General features: G+C 45.4%; 1 protein-coding gene across 2 annotated transcripts in view; it reads left to right on the top strand.

Annotated features, from left to right (window-relative positions):
• Positions 1 to 2,689: 2,689 nt before the first annotated feature.
• COPG2 (COPI coat complex subunit gamma 2) overlaps positions 2,690 to 16,781 on the top strand; it is a 25,540-nt gene continuing 11,448 nt past the window's right edge. For both annotated transcript variants that reach the window (XM_068189347.1, XM_068189346.1), the window contains exons 1-13: positions 2,690 to 2,787; positions 5,448 to 5,500; positions 6,231 to 6,311; positions 6,594 to 6,665; positions 7,694 to 7,773; positions 8,500 to 8,575; positions 10,593 to 10,685; positions 11,222 to 11,308; positions 12,340 to 12,497; positions 14,141 to 14,274; positions 14,914 to 14,981; positions 15,470 to 15,658; positions 16,553 to 16,648. In XM_068189347.1, the coding sequence (XP_068045448.1) occupies positions 2,751 to 2,787; positions 5,448 to 5,500; positions 6,231 to 6,311; positions 6,594 to 6,665; positions 7,694 to 7,773; positions 8,500 to 8,575; positions 10,593 to 10,685; positions 11,222 to 11,308; positions 12,340 to 12,497; positions 14,141 to 14,274; positions 14,914 to 14,981; positions 15,470 to 15,658; positions 16,553 to 16,648 (1,224 nt within the window). In that variant the 5' untranslated portion in view covers positions 2,690 to 2,750. The remainder of the gene's footprint in view (positions 2,788 to 5,447; positions 5,501 to 6,230; positions 6,312 to 6,593; positions 6,666 to 7,693; positions 7,774 to 8,499; positions 8,576 to 10,592; positions 10,686 to 11,221; positions 11,309 to 12,339; positions 12,498 to 14,140; positions 14,275 to 14,913; positions 14,982 to 15,469; positions 15,659 to 16,552; positions 16,649 to 16,781) is intronic.

The following is a 16,781-nucleotide window of genomic DNA, read 5'->3' as shown; positions in this document are numbered from 1 at the left end:
CGCGAGTTACATGGGAATGACATGGGAATTGACTGGGAATTACGTGGGAGTTCCTCGCAGGTGACACGTGAGTTACATGGGAATTGATTGGGAATTGACTGGGAATTACGTGGGAGTTCCTCGCAGGTGACACGCGAGTTACATGGGAATTGATTGGGAATTGACTGGGAATTACGTGGGAGTTCCTCGCAGGTGACACACGAGTTACATGGGAATGACATGGGAATTGACTGGGAATTACGTGGGAGTTCCTCGCAGGTGACACATGAGTTACATGGGAATGACATGGGAATTGACTGGGAATTACGTGGGAGTTCCTCGTAGGTGACACATGAGTTACATGGGAATGACATGGGAATTGACTGGGAATTACGTGGGAGTTCCTCGCAGGTGACACGCGAGTTACATGGGAATGACATGGGAATTGACTGGGAATTACGTGGGAGTTCCTCGCAGGTGACACGTGAGTTACATGGGAATTGATTGGGAATTGACTGGGAATTACGTGGGAGTTCCTCGCAGGTGACACGCGAGTTACATGGGAATTGACATTGGAATTGACTGGGAATTACGTGGGAGTTCCTCGCAGGTGACACATGAGTTACATGGGAATGACATGGGAATTGACTGGGAATTACGTGGGAGTTCCTCGCAAGTGACACACGAGTTACATGGGAATGACATGGGAATTGACTGGGAATTACGTGGGAGTTCCTCGCAGGTGACACGTGAGTTACATGGGAATTGATTGGGAATTGACTGGGAATTACGTGGGAGTTCCTCGCAAGGGACACACGAGTTACATGGGAATGACATGGGAATTGACTGGGAATTACGTGGGAGTTCCTCGCAGGTGACACACGAGTTACATGGGAATGACATGGGAATTGACTGGGAATTACGTGGGAGTTCCTCGCAAGGGACACACGAGTTACATGGGAATGACATGGGAATTGACTGGGAATTACGTGGGAGTTCCTCGCAGGTGACACGTGAGTTACATGGGAATGACATGGGAATTGACTGGGAATTACGTGGGAGTTCCTCGCAGGTGACACGCGAGTTACATGGGAATGACATGGGAATTGACTGGGAATTACGTGGGAGTTCCTCGCAGGTGACACGTGAGTTACATGGGAATGACATGGGAATTGACTGGGAATTACGTGGGAGTTCCTCGCAAGTGACACGTGAGTTACATGGGAATGACATGGGAATTGACTGGGAATTACGTGGGAGTTCCTCGCAGGTGACACGTGAGTTACATGGGAATGACATGGGAATTGACTGGGAATTACGTGGGAGTTCCTCGCAGGTGACACGTGAGTTACATGGGAATGACATGGGAATTGACTGGGAATTACGTGGGAGTTCCTCGCAGGTGACACGTGAGTTACGTGGGAATGACATGGGAATTGACTGGGAATTACGTGGGAGTTCCTCGCAGGTGACACGCGAGTTACATGGGAATTGATTGGGAATTGACTGGGAATTACGTGGGAGTTCCTCGCAAGGGACACACGAGTTACATGGGAATTGATTGGGAATTGACTGGGAATTATGTGGGAGTTCCTCGCAGGTGACACGTGAGTTACATGGGAATTGATTGGGAATTGACTGGGAATTACGTGGGAGTTCCTCGCAGGTGACACGCGGGTTACATGGGAATGACATGGGAATTGACTGGGAATTACGTGGGAGTTCCTCGCAGGTGACACGCGAGTTACATGGGAATGACATGGGAATTGACTGGGAATTACGTGGGAGCTCCTCGCAGGTGACACACGAGTTACATGGGAATGACATGGGAATTGACTGGGAATTACGTGGGAGTTCCTCGCAGGTGACACGTGAGTTACATGGGAATGACATGGGAATTGACTGGGAATTACGTGGGAGTTCCTCGCAGGTGACACACGAGTTACATGGGAATGACATGGGAATTGACTGGGAATTACGTGGGAGTTCCTCGCAGGTGACACGTGAGTTACATGGGAATTACTTGGGAATTACATGTGAGTTAATTGTGAGTTACACATGAGTTACAGGGGAGTTAGTTACCTGGGAGATTAATGGGAATCCTTATTTTTTTTTTGCCAAAAGCTCAAATGATTGTTTTGTCTGGAGTGTGACTCGTGGGTTCCTTGCGAATTACACGATTTACGCAGGAGCTACTTGGAAAATTAACGGGAATCCTTTTTTTCTGCCACGGGCACAAAGTTTTTTTTTACCTCGAGAGTTAACTCTGTTGTTGACACGTGAGACACGTGGGAATTAATTTTTTTTTGCCAAGGGGCCCAATGCTTGGTTTGTCATGGGAATTAAGTACGAGTTACTCAGGAGTCACTTGTGACTTACCCCGGCTTTGCCAAAGGCCCCAGAGGGTGGGACTGTCACTCGAATTCCACGTGAATTCGATGCCAATCCCTTGTGCACGCCACGGGAGCTCCCGTTTCCCGGCCAGCGGCGCAGATGGTTTATTTGAGATGGTTTATTTATCTATTTATTCCTCTCTCTGCCCGCCCGGCGGAACCTCGCTCCCCTCACAAAACAACGACGCGGCTCCTTTAAGACGCGCCCTCGCGCTGGCCCCGCCCCTTCAGCGCGCGGGTGGGGGCGTGGCTTGGCCAGGCGAAAGGCCCTGTGGTTGATTGACAGCGCCGCTGCCCAATCAACAGCGGGACGGGGGCGGGGCTTCCGGCGGGGCAGCTGAGGCGGCGGCGCTCGGAGGGAGCGGGAGCGGGGCCGCCATGATCAAGAAGTTCGATAAAAAGGACGAGGAGTCCGGTACGGGGGGGCCGGGGGCGAGGGGAGCGGGGCTGGGGCGAGGAGGGGGCTGAGGTGTGCTGGGGTGACAGCGGGGGTTGAGGTGAGGGGGGTGTTGGGGTGACAGCGGGGTCGGGCTGGAGCTGAGGGGGTTGCTGAGGTGGGGGAGATGCTGAGGTGAGGGGATGCTGAGGTGAGGGGATGCTGAGGTGAGGGAGATGCTGAGGTGAGGGAGATGCTGAGGTGAGGGAGATGCTGAGCTGAGGGGATGCTGAGGTGATGGGATGCTGAGGTGAGGGAGATGCTGATGGGATGCTGAGGTGAGGGGATGCTGAACTGAGGGAGATGCTGAGCTGAGGGGATGCTGAGGTGATGGGATGCTGAGGTGATGGGATGCTGAGCTGAGGGAGATGCTGAGCTGAGGGAGATGCTGAGGTGAGGGAGATGCTGAGCTGAGGGGATGCTGAGCTGAGGGGATGCTGAGGTGATGGGATGCTGAGGTGAGGGAGATGCTGATGGGATGCTGAGGTGAGGGGATGCTGAACTGAGGGAGATGCTGAGCTGAGGGGATGCTGAGGTGATGGGATGCTGAGGTGATGGGATGCTGAGCTGAGGGAGATGCTGAGCTGAGGGAGATGCTGAGGTGAGGGAGATGCTGAGCTGAGGGGATGCTGAGCTGAGGGAGATGCTGAGGTGAGGGAGATGCTGAGGTGAGGGGATGCTGAGCTGAGGGAGATGCTGAGGGGATGGGATGCTGAGCTGAGGGAGATGTTGAGCTGAGGGAGATGCTGAGCTGAGGGGATGCTGAGCTGAGGGGATGCTGAGGTGATGGGATGCTGAGCTGAGGGAGATGCTGAGCTGCAGGAGATGCTGAGCTGAGGGAGATGCTGAGGGGATGCTGAGCTGAGGGAGATGCTGAGGTGAGGGAGATGCTGAGCTGAAATAGAATTCCCGGAGAAGCCGTGGCTGCCCCCGGATGCCTGGAAGTGTCCAAGGGCCGGCTGGAGCGGGCTGGGATAGCGGAAATTGTCCCTGCTGATGACAGGAGGTGGAAGTGGATGATCCTTAAATCTCCTTCGACCCCGTCCCGTGGTTCTGCGCTCTCTCGTCTCTCACAGCTCCTGTGGGGTGTTTGTGTTTCAGCTGTGAGAACCGACTGCTAAAATCCTTCTCCCCTCTGCTGACAAATCCAGAGGAACTGGGGTCTGTTTGCTCTCCCTTTTTGCACAGCTGATTTCTGGAGAGGATTTTATCCCTGTCTCTGCTCAGTGCAGATGTTTCATCCCTCAGAAAATGGGGAGAGAGTTGATTTCGTGTATTTACATACTAAACCCTATATAACATAGTAACATACATCCCCCATGTAATTGTATAATAAACCCCATTTAATACCCTAACCCTGAACGGTGAGCTGATGTATGTAAAGAAAAGAAACTTCTCTTTTTAGTCATTTTTCTCTTTTGAGTCATTTTGCAGTCATTTAGGCTGGACAGAGCTTGGAGCACCCTGGTGTTGGTTTTTGGGGTTTTTTTCCTGTTTTTGTTAAGGTTGGGATTGAAGTGTTAGAGATGGTATTTTGTGCTTCGGTTCAGATGTTTCATCTTTTTTATTTATACTGCAAGTTGTGAGTTTTATAGTATTTTATTCATAAGTTATAAAGTGGTTAATTATTTTTTTAGATAAGGTTTTTTAAATTGCTTAATTAAGAAATAATATTTAAATTATTTTTACTTTTAACTTAATAACTAATTATCTGGAGTTTGTAACGTGGTGTTTTTTTGTTTAATTACAAAACATTATTTAAACTTATGAAGGAGAAGGTAAAGAAGAAGGACTAGTTGCTGTTCTAAAATTTTAATTTTAGCTTTATATCCATGATTGTATTTTAAAACTTTAAACTCTAAGTTTTTTACTTTGTGATGTTACACACTTCTAATTAAAAGTCTAAAATTCTCAGTATTTATGACCCCAGCATCCTGGGACAGTGGGAGGTGTCCCTGGGAAGTGCCTTCCAAAGGCCTGGAAGTTAAATCCAGTTTCCCTACCATAAGTGATGCTGCTCTGAGCTCCAAATGAGCCCAGCTGGGCTTGAGTTTGTTCCCTTTTTCAGTTCCCTTCTGCTTGGGATGTGAGAACTGGGGGAAAAATGAGCTGGAGATGAGGGATTGCTGCCTGGGAGGAGAGGATCAGCAGCAGAAGTGAGGCTTTAAAAGTGGGGGGATTTATGTGGCTGAAAAGTTCAGTTCGACGTCCTGATCTGCAGCTCTGGTGTTGATGCCTTCGGTGCTTTTGGTGCCTGAAGGAATCAAAACAGGTGGATTAGGAAAGCAGCAAAAGGAAATAGTTTTATGTGAAGGCCATTTAGGTATTAAAAGGTATTAAAAATATGAAGTATATAAAAAGTATTAAATTAAAGGTATTTTAAATAGCAAACAAATTTCTTCTTCCTCTCCTTTTTTTTTTTTTTTTTATTTTTTTTACCTTTATTCTTTCTATAACTCTGAATATACCGCGTAAGAAAGTGGATTCAAAGCTGTTGGTGGCCAACATCAGTTATTCAAAGAGGAGTGTCACTGGCTTGAGGTGGTTTGGTAAAATGTTGGGGCTGTTCCTGCATGTTCAGCCCTGTTGGGGTGTGTGAGGAGTTCATTTCCTCAACTGAGAGGTCTCTTTTTCCTCAGGCAGTGGCTCCAATCCTTTCCAGCATCTGGAGAAGAGTGCTGTGCTTCAGGAGGTAGGAATAACCACAGGATAATGCTGTTTCATTAATGATCTTTTCCTTCAGGAAGCGTTGCAGAATGATTGTGGGGAAATGTGGGTGGCTAAATTCATAGGATTAATTGAAAACCACAGAGACTGTAAATAAATTAATTTTATCTACAGTTAATGAGGGTTTTTTTTAGGGTAATTAGGTGACACGTGGCTTCTGCCTTCCATATGGACATGTGGCATCTCAGGGAGCTCTTCCTGAAGAAAAAAATGTTTTATTTTGAGGCATTTTTGCCAGTTCCAGATGGCAAATTGAGTTGTTTGTGCTTTGTTCAGATTGCTACAAACGAAAGATGCAAGAACACATTCTCTGAGACTCGTATTTAATACAAATGAAAATTACAGGCTGCTCAGCTGGAAACAAATTCATTTAATTCTGAACACATTCTCCGAGACTCGTATTTAATACAAATGAAAATTACAGGCTGCTCAGCTGGAAACAGATTCATTTAATTCTGAACACATTCTCTGAGACTCGTATTTAATACAAATAAAAATTACAGGCTGCTCAGCTGGAAACAGATTCATTTAATTCTGAACACATTCTCTGAGACTCGTATTTAATACAAATAAAAATTACAGGCTGCTCAGCTGGAAACAGATTCATTTAATTTTGTTGTTGAAAGAGAAATAATAATAATTTATTATTATTATTATTGGGATCTATTCAAGCAGAATTTCTGTTTCATTTCCAGGCACGGCTCTTCAATGAGACCCCAATAAACCCACGAAGATGCCTCCACATCCTTACCAAGATCCTGTACCTGCTGAACCAGGTAACTGTTAGGATTTCTCTCCATCCAGAATGAATTTTAACAATATTTTAGTGGGAAATACGTCATATTTTTAGTGGGAAAGACGTTTTCCACAGGGAAAACTCCTTGGGAAACTTCCATCCCTGTGGGGGGGCATTTAGAGTGGAGAGAATTGTGGATTCCCTGGGAAGGAAAGGATGGTTTCTTGCAGGAGAAAGTCTCCAAGGAGAGATTCCTGGCGTGTGGGAGGGCATTAGAAAAAGGAGCTGGATAATTCCTGCTTTCCCTCTCTGCTAATTCCAGGGTGAACACTTCGGAACCACGGAAGCCACGGAAGCTTTTTTTGCCATGACCAGGTTGTTTCAGTCGAATGATGTAAGGAGCTGGTGTTTTGCCTGTCCCTGCTTCTGCCTGGGCTTGCAGGAGCTGCCGAAGCCGTGGAGTTTGGGATGTGGGAGGCGAGCCCTGCTCGGGAGGAGCTCTGGAGGCAGTTCCTGGTTTGGAAATAGAGGACTGGATAATAACGTGTGGTTGTTCTGTGGGTTGGGTTGGGGCTGGAGGTGGGTTCCGAGTTAATTACTGCTGTAAAAGTGGGGATAATGGCAAAGCCTGGATTTACCACTCAGGGCCACTTGATGGTTGTTGCTTCCCCTTGCAAATCACCATCTGCTTAATTGAAAATAGAATTCTAAAATTGCCTGCAGATCACGGGCTGCTGTTCCTTAGAACAGCCTTGATCTCATTGAGGCAAGGGATGAGAGCACCCTAAAAATCACAGAATGGTTTGGGAGTTGAGTTTGGGAGTTCAGCTTTGGGCTCAGCAGAGTGTAAAGTCCTTCTGTGATCTGTTCTGCAGAGTGTGAGAACTCAGAGCAGCGTGCTTCATGTGATGGGGCTCATTAATTTTAATTAAAAATGGCTTGCTTGTTAGAGGTTTGTTCAAGGAAGGTGTAGCTGCTCATTTCTGGAAGTACAGAGTGTTTGACATGTTTCTCGTATCCCCATTTAAAAAGCAGAGGATTTTTTAAAGTATAATTTTTTTCAAAGACTTGATGTCAACACTCCACATGTTTCCATTTTTTTACAATAACAACGTTATTTTGAAAGCTTTTAACTGATGATCGTGAGGCTTCTGAGTACAGATGTGCCGCGTCACTTCTTTGATAATTATCATGGATTTTTGTGTTAGTTCTTATCATTTTACTAAATATTGATGTCAGGCAGTTTGGCTCTTATCCAGGGATCAAATGTAGTTCTACACTTTTAACTTTGAATTGAAAACAATGTGTTTTGTTGAAAAGCTTATTTTTCTTTCGAAGTGAAATATTTAATTTTCATGTTCATTTACCTTTTAAAACTTCTAATTACCACTGAGTTTAATCTTTTCCTTCCCATTTCCACAGCAAACCCTCAGAAGAATGTGTTACCTCACAATCAAAGAGATGGCCAATATCTCTGAGGATGTCATCATTGTCACCAGCAGGTGGGACACCCTCCGGAGCCCGGGGTCACCCTCTGGAAAAGGGGCTGCAGCTCCCTGGCTTTGGATGAGCTGCTACAGTGTTGAGCTTTTGTAAGGATACAGCAGTTCTGTGGTAGCGCAGTCTGTGCCGCCCTCTGAAATGTTATTTTGTTCCCTCTCTGTGGGAGAATTCAGTCTATCAAAAGGTTGTTACTTTGTTTTCTTGTCGTTTAGGGTGGTGGGTTTTTTTTAATTCTTGTTTTGTCAGAGCTTAGGCTGTGGCTTTGCTGTCCGAGCAATTAAAGTAAAGCAGAGCGAAGCCCAGTTCATTCTCCCAGCTGAACTCTTATTTTTTCTTGACTGCAAGAATAGACATTGCAGCTGTTGCAAGAGCGAAAATTGGATCTGTTGTTGGATTGCTGAACAACTTTGGAAATATATAAAATAAACCAAACAGAACTTTGCTCACTATTTCTAAATCAAAATTCCATGTGGAGCAAGCAGCAGCACCACCAAGAAAGAGAATGAGCTAAACGAACCAGGCCCATGGCCAAGCAATTCAACGGACTGTGCATTTCATAGCTCGGTATCTCCCCAGGCTTTGATGCTGATAAATCTCAAATTAAGCTGATTATGAAGAGGTTGCTCCGGAGCACAACTAGAGCAGCTAAATGAGGTGAATGTCGCAGAAGCGCTGAGCGACGGGGATATTCAGGAAGTGTTAACAGGGTGTTTTGGTGGTTTCAGTTTGACTAAAGACATGACGGGAAAGGAGGACGTCTATCGAGGCCCGGCCATCCGAGCTCTGTGCAGGATCACTGATGTGAGTACACACTGGGGGAGAGGTGATGAGTGGCTTTAAAATCCCAAAACTGCCCTCTTGCAGGGTGCACTTTACAGCAGTGCTGGAACTGCTGCTTTATGGAGGGCTGCTCGGTGCCCAGTGCAATTTCCAGCACCTCTGTGACACTGGAGCACTGGGAATGTGCAGCTGGAAGATTCGGGAGCGCCAGTTTCCCTCTGGAATTAGTGGGAATGTGCAGTTAGGAGATTTGGGAGCTCCAGTTTCCCTCTGGAATTAGTGGGAATATGCAGTTAGAAGATTTGGGAACTCCAGTTTCTATCTGAGATTGGTCTTCTTGATGCCCAGTGCAATTTCCAGGAGCTCTGTGACTCTGGAGTACTGGGAATGTGCAGCTGGAAGATTTGGAAATTTCAGTTTCTCTCTGAGATTGCTCCACTCAATGCCCTGTGCCATTTCCAGGAGCTCTGTGACACTGGAGCACTGGAAAGTGCAGATGGAAGATTCGGGAGCTCCAGTTTCTTTCTGGAATCAGTGGGAATGTGCAGTTAGGAGATTTGGGAGCTCCAGTTTCCCTCTGGAATTAGTGGGAATGTGCAGTTAGGAGATTTGGGAGCTCCAGTTTCCCTCTGGAATTAGTGGGAATGTGCAGTTAGGAGATTTGGGAACTCCAGTTTCTATCTGAGATTGGTCTTCTTGATGCCCAGTGCAATTTCCAGGAGCTCTGTGACTCTGGAGTACTGGGAATGTGCAGCTGGAAGATTTGGAAATTTCAGTTTCTCTCTGAGATTGCTCCACTCAATGCCCTGTGCCATTTCCAGGAGCTCTGTGACACTGGAGCACTGGAAAGTGCAGATGGAAGATTCGGGAGCTCCAGTTTCTTTCTGGAATCAGTGGGAATGTGCAGTTAGGAGATTTGGGAGCTCCAGTTTCCCTCTGGAATTAGTGGGAATGTGCAGTTAGGAGATTTGGGAGCTCCAGTTTCCCTCTGGAATTAGTGGGAATATGCAGTTAGAAGATTTGGGAACTCCAGTTTCTATCTGAGATTGGTCTTCTTGATGCCCAGTGCAATTTCCAGGAGCTCTGTGACTCTGGAGTACTGGGAATGTGCAGCTGGAAGATTTGGAAATTTCAGTTTCTCTCTGAGATTGCTCCACTCAATGCCCTGTGCCATTTCCAGGAGCTCTGTGACACTGGAGCACTGGAAAGTGCAGATGGAAGATTCGGGAGCTCCAGTTTCTTTCTGGAATCAGTGGGAATGTGCAGTTAGGAGATTTGGGAGCTCCAGTTTCTGTCTGGAATTAGTGGGAATGTGCAGTTAGAAGATTTGGGAGCTCCAGTTTCTGTCTGGAATTAGTGGGAATGTGCAGTTAGGAGATTTGGGAGCTCCAGTTTCCCTCTGGAATTAGTGGGAATGTGCAGTTAGTAGATTTGGGAGCTCCAGTTTCCCTCTGGAATTAGTGGGAATGTGCAGTTAGGAGATTTGGGAGCTCCAGTTTCCCTCTGGAATTAGTGGGAATGTGCAGTTAGAAGATTTGGGAACTCCAGTTTCTATCTGAGATTGGTCTTCTTGATGCCCAGTGCAATTTCCAGGAGCTCTGTGACTCTGGAGCACTGGAATGTGCAGCTGGAAGATTTGGGAGCTGCAGTTTCTATCCGGGGTTGCTTTGCTTGATGGCCTCTGCAGTTGCCAGGAGCACTGGGAATGTGCCTCTAGAATGTTTGGGAGCTCCCGTTTCTCTCTGGGATTGCTCCACTCAATGCCCTGTGCCATTTCCAGGAGCTCTGTGGGGCTGGAGCTCTGGGAATGTGCAGCTGGGATGTTTGGAAGCTCCAGTTTCTGATCTGGGATTGCTCTGCTGGTGACTTTGTCACTGCCCCTTCAGGGCCAGGCAGCTCAAACCCAAGTCCACCTTGCAGCATTAACTCAAGGTTTTTGCTGAGGGTCCTTTGAATGTGGATTTTTGCCTTCTGCTGCTTTTATCCTCTTCCTCCCAAGCATCCCCACTCCCCTTTTCCCCTGTTTTCCCCTTGCCAGGGTACAATGCTCCAAGCCATTGAGAGGTACATGAAACAGGCCATTGTGGACAAAGTCCCCGGCGTGTCCAGCTCTGCACTGGTGTCTTCCTTGGTAAGTGAAGCAGAAGATTTTTGTAAATCTGGTGTTTTGTCAGGCTGGGAAGCTGAGTCTGCTGTGTTTGGTTTGGTTTTTTCTTTGAGATGTTTCTTCATCTCACTGGAAAATAAGAATAAAAGTGTTTCCTTTCTCTGCTCCAATTCCTTTCTTAACATTTGAGTGCATCAATCATAATAATTTCTAGTGCAGCCTTGTGCAAAATGCTCAGATTTCTGCAGCCAGTGTAAAACATGGATTTATCTGGGATGGGGCCATGAAATCACCTGCTGAAGCTGCAGTTCAGGATTATTTCTGCTAATAGACACCAGGAGGGCAAGATGAAGGAATCCACTCTGATTTCCTCTCCCTTTTTGAGGAGAAAAGGCTGGGGAAAATCTCACGAGTGAATGTTTTTTAGTAATAGAAGTCAGCATGGTAATTTGAGACTGGGATGGAGGGAAATCCACGGTTCACAGGAGTTTAGGATAAAGAGTGGCTGTGGAACTGCTGTGAGATTGTCTGCAATGTCAATTTTTTTTTTTTTTTTGCAGCACATGATGAAGATCAGCTATGACGTGGTCAAAAGGTGGATCAATGAAGCTCAGGAAGCAGCTTCCAGTGACAACATCATGGTACAGGTGTGTTTGAGGGTGACTGTCCCTAAAAATGCTGGGTGGGGGGCTCAGTGGCATTCTGGGAGTTCTTAAGAAAACTTCAGGAAAAAAATCTTCTTTTTCCTTAGTCTTTTAAAAGCAAGAATTGTGATTTTTGGGAAACAGCTTGACAGTTTCAAAAAAACTAATGAATTTTTCCATGATGCCAGCACAAGATTGTTAATTAAGGGCTGGCTCTGGAGTATTCTTCCCTTTTTCCTGCTAAATTTCTGGTAGCTGGAATACTGCTGCCTGTCCCACAGTGGTTCTTGCAGAAGAGATTTGAATCTAAGTGCTGAAAAAGCTTGGGAAATTATCTCACTGCCTCCCAATGAGCATCTCCTGGCCTTCAGAAAATTTGCCAGATGCAAAAGATGAACCCAAATACCAGCAAGATCTGCACAAGAGTAAATTTTTTGCACAGATATTCCAGACACCCGTGGAAATGGAATTATTCTATGTGTTCAGAATATGGAATTATTCTGTCTGTTGCAGACTCGTGATCAGAAAGATTCTGTAAAATCAGCTTTGTTCTTGCCCACTTAGCAACTTCATTAAGCCTTGCAGTAAATCAGTTTTATGGGGAAAAAAAAACAAACCCAAATAACTTGACAAAGAACTAGAAATGTCCCTTTGTGCTCCCATCAAAAAGGCTTCAAGGATTTTTGTGAGGTCAGCTGTCATTTCAAGGCCTTGGGATATCCTGGATGTGGAGTTCATTAGAAATGCAGGAGTTACTGTGCAAAGCTGAAACCTTTGAAGTTATGAGATTTAATGGGGGAGGAAAAAAGGAAAGAAATTAACTTTGTAGCTCTTTGGATCTCCAGGAATAGTGGAGAGTGAACAGAAGGGGCAAGGAAATGTTGCAGATCTTTGCAACTTGTCAGGAAACTCAGCTCAGTTGAGGTTGGAAGGAATTTCTGCCAGGAAAGAGCAATAATTACCCCTCTTTTGATGTTTTAATGTGGATTTTCCAGCTGTACTCAGTGCCTGCCCCTCTGTTTCCCATCCCGTAGTATCATGCTTTGGGGCTGCTCTATCACCTTAGGAAAAACGACCGCCTGGCTGTCTCCAAGATGCTGAATAAATTCACCAAATCTGGCCTGAAATCCCCCTTTGCCTACTGCATGCTGATCAGGATTGCCAGCAAACTCCTCAAGGAATCTGAGGAGGGGTAAGTGACAGGCAGGATTTAAATCATAAAATTTAATTAATTAAGGTTTGGAAACAGCAGTGGTTTTTTTTTAGTGTTTGTGGAAATCTCCACAGAGACTGAACTGTAGTGCTGGCATAATGCAGGGACTTGATCTTAAAGGGAGTTTTCCAGCCTAAAATCCTGGGATTGTTGTGTTTGTAGCCAAAAAGGCTTGGACTCAATCTTAAATGGGTTTTCCTAACTTAAAATATCCTGGGATTGTTGTGTTTGTAGCCAAAAAGGCTTGGACTCAATCTTAAAGGGATTTTCCTAACTTAAAATATCCTGGGATTGTTGTGTTTGTAGCCAAAAAGGCTTGGACTCAATCTTAAAGGGGTTTTTCCAACCTAAAATAGCTTGGGGTTGTTGTGTTTATAGCTATTAAAGTCTTGGACTCAGTCGTAAGGACTTTTTCTAGCCTAAAATTCTGGGATTCTTCTTTTGTAGCCATGAAAGTTCTAGACTCAAAGGGGTTTTTCCAGCCTAAAAGATCCTGGGATTGTTGTGTTTGTAGCCATTAAAGCCTTAGGCTTGATCTTAAGGGACTTTTCCAGCCTAAAGGATGTGGGTTTGTTGGGTTTGTAGACATGAAAGTCTTGAACTTGATCTTAAAGGGTTTTTCCAGCCTAAATCCTGGGATTGTTGCATTTGTAGCCATAAAGGCTTGGACTCAAATGGGTTTTTCCAGCCAAAATCCTGGGATTGTTGCATTTGTAGCCATAAAGGCTTGGACTCAATCTTAAATGGGTTTTTCCAGCCTAAAATCCTGGGATTGTTGCATTTGTAGCCATAAAGGCTTGGATTTAATCTTAAATGGGTTTTTCCAGCCTAAAATCCTGGGATTGTTGCATTTGTAGCCATAAAGGCTTGGATTTAATCTTAAATGGGTTTTTCCAGCCTAAAATCCTGGGATTGTTGCATTTGTAGCCATAAAGGCTTGGATTTAATCTTAAATGGGTTTTTCCAGCCAAAATCCTGGGATTGTTGCATTTGTAGCCATAAAGGCTTGGATTTAATCTTAAATGGGTTTTTCCAGCCTAAAATCCTGGGATTGTTGCATTTGTAGCCATAAAAGCTTGGACTCAATCTTAAATGGGTTTTTCCAGCCTAAAATCCTGGGATTGTTGCATTTGTAGCCATAAAGGCTTGGATTTAATCTTAAATGGGTTTTCCCAACCTAAAAGATCCTGGGAGTGTTGTGTTTGTAGCCATTAAAGTCTTGGACTCAATCTTAAGGACTTTTTCTAGCCTAAAATCCTGGGATTCTTCTTTTGTAACTATGAAAGTCTTGTACTCAATCTTAAATGGGCTTTTCCAGCCTAAAAGATCCTGGGATTGTTGTGTTTGTGGCCATGGAAGTCTTGGATTCAAAGAGTTTTTCCAACATAAAAGATCCTGGGATTGTTGTTTGTAGCCATGACAGTCTTTGACTTGATCTTAAAGGGACTTTCCCATCCTAAAATCCTGGGATTTTTGTGTTTGTAGTCACAAATGTCTTAGATTCAAAGGGTTTTTCCAGCCTAAAAGATCCTGGGATTGTTGTGTTTGTGGCCATGGAAGTCTTGGATTCGCTCTTAAAGGGATTTTTCCATCCTAAAACCCTGGGGTTGTTGTGTTCGTAGCCAGGAAAGTCCCCTGTTTGACTTCATCGAGAGCTGCCTGAGGAACAAGCACGAGATGGTGATTTATGAGGCTGCCTCTGCCATCATCCACCTGCCCAACTGCACGGCCAGGGAGCTGGCACCTGCTGTGTCAGGTTGGTCACAGCCCTTTGTATCCCTGAAACAGCTGGAATAAAGAAATTTAGAGAAAATCCAGCAGAATTATAATACCCAAACCCTGGTTTTCTGATAACTTGGGGTTAAGAGTCCTTTAACCCCAAGTTAAAGGGCTTTTGGCTGGGATCCCTTTTCCCTTTTTCATCCAGAGGTTTAAGTGAATGGCATTAGAGGAGGCACGGGGTGATGCTTGTCTTTATCCAGCTGCAGGAATTTGGGATGGGAGGGAACCATGGATTGTTTTGGGTTGGAAGGGACCTTAAAGATCACTCAGTGCCATGGCAGAGACACCTTCCACTATCCCAGTGCGCTCCTGGCCTTGGACATTTCCAGGGGTGGAACAACCACAAATTCTCTGGGAAAACTCTCCTCCAGCTGGAATATAGAACTGGAATGTAGAGACAACTGATCCACTCCCCTGTTATTGGCAGTGGGATAAAAACTAGGGAGTTTATTTCTAACCTGTGTGATAAATTGTGCATAGTGCTGCATGAATATTTAGCAGTGTGTAGTTGAATGGAGATATATTAGATTTTCTACTCTATTCCCTTTCTGTGAAAGAGGCCATACCTTTGTTTTTTGGTTGTTTGTTTTTTTTTTTCTTTTTCCTTTCCCAGTGTTGCAGCTTTTCTGCAGCTCTCCCAAACCTGTCCTGCGCTACGCAGCCGTGCGGACCCTCAATAAAGTGAGTGCTTCAAAACCTCCAAACAAGCTTCATTCTCTGAGGGCAGAGCCAGCCAGCAGTGCCTAATGATGTGTGTGTTACCTCAAGCAGAGCAGCTGCCCTTGGGATGACTTTATTTGGAATTATTCCATGCTGGAGAATTGGCTTTTCCATGCCAGATCTCCTGGTGGGACAGAAATCCTTCCTGCATTCAGGCTGTGTTTGCTCATTGTGGGGCCATGGGGATGTAACCAGCTGTAGTTTGATAATCTGTGAGCTTTCAGCTGGAATCCTGGATATTTAATATTACGAAATCCACTTGAAGGAAATATTCTGATTTCAGAGCTGCACAACACAACAGCAAAAATTTGAGACTCAGACCCATGAGCTGTAACTTAAAATCAATTCAAAACACTGCAACCAAACCCCCTGAGCTCTGCTTGCTTCCAGTGCTTTCAACTGCATGATGCTACATCTCCCACAGAATTTTGGAATTGCATTCCTTGCAGGTGGCCATGAAACATCCATCTGCAGTCACTGCCTGCAACCTGGACCTGGAAAACCTCATCACAGACTCCAACAGGAGCATCGCCACGCTGGCCATCACCACGCTGCTGAAGACTGGCAGCGAGAGCAGCGTGGACAGGCTCATGAAGCAGATCTCCTCCTTCGTGTCAGAAATCTCAGATGAGTTTAAGGTGTGGCACTGGAGGCCTCTGCTCTTTCCAGCTGCAGGTTTTTCTCCTATTCTTGTTTGGTTATTTTTTTACGAAGCTTTTCCTGTCTGTTTATGCTTCGGTGGTTTAGTCTGGCAGGGCAAAGTTTAGGATTTGCTTTCCAGCTTAAATATCCTGTGTGCCTTCCTCCCACCACTCCGAGAAAGGAAAAATGTCATTTGGTGGATTCCTGGCTCCTGTGCAATATCCTGCAAATCTTGTACTCCTTCTGGTTGTTTTAGAGAGGAAGAAGGATTTTAAGTTGAGTTTATATCACATCAGTCTTGATGCATAGTTGGGATACTGTTACTTATTAATTTCTACCTAATTTGTAAGATCTGTAGTGACTAAGCTGGTAAGAAATTGGTGCATAGTTTGGAAACTGTGTTAATCATGAATTTCTACCAAATTTGTAAGTTTTATAGTGACTAAACTGGTAAGAAATTGGTTCAGGATGGTTCAGTTGTACCTGTTACATCATGAGGAGCACAGCTTTCCAAAATCAGTCTGCTTCAAGTGGTTCTAAGTCCTTGTTTTTAGGAGAAAAAAAAGTATCAGACAAGTTTGAAATTGCAAAGAGTTTTAATGACAGAACATGACAAGTTAAAATTGGATCATGATCATGCCCGGGCAGAAGGAAGAAAGGAAGGGAGATCTTTGCGTTAACATGTTCCATCCTAAATTCCAATCTTTTTAGCAGAGCCAGGCCTTGCACACCCTGGCGCCAAGTTGTTCCACGCTGACCCTGAGAATCCACCACCTGGTTTTTATCCTTGTACATGGATTTAATCAATCAGGGAGACAACTTGAGATGAAAGCCTGTGTTTTTCCTAGGGAAATGAACGCATGACCCGCTTCCTTCTGTGTTTCCTGCAGGTTGTGGTCGTGCAGGCCATCAGTGCCCTGTGCCAGAAGTACCCTCGGAAGCACAGTGTGATGATGACCTTCCTCTCCAACATGCTCAGGGACGATGTACGTGTGACACTTGCTCTGGGGAGGGGTTTTGGCAGATTTGGACCTGCTTGGTGATGGGAAGGGTCTCTTCTGTCAGTGGGTGCACAGGGAGATGGGGCTGAGTTGATTGCAGCTCCTGGTGGGTCAGACC

This window comes from Anomalospiza imberbis, chromosome 5 (genome assembly GCF_031753505.1).
Source record: "Anomalospiza imberbis isolate Cuckoo-Finch-1a 21T00152 chromosome 5, ASM3175350v1, whole genome shotgun sequence".
Taxonomy (NCBI): Eukaryota; Metazoa; Chordata; class Aves; order Passeriformes; family Viduidae; genus Anomalospiza; species Anomalospiza imberbis.
The sequence above is the reverse complement of the archived record's forward strand: the minus strand, read 5'-3'. Positions and strand labels throughout refer to the sequence as shown.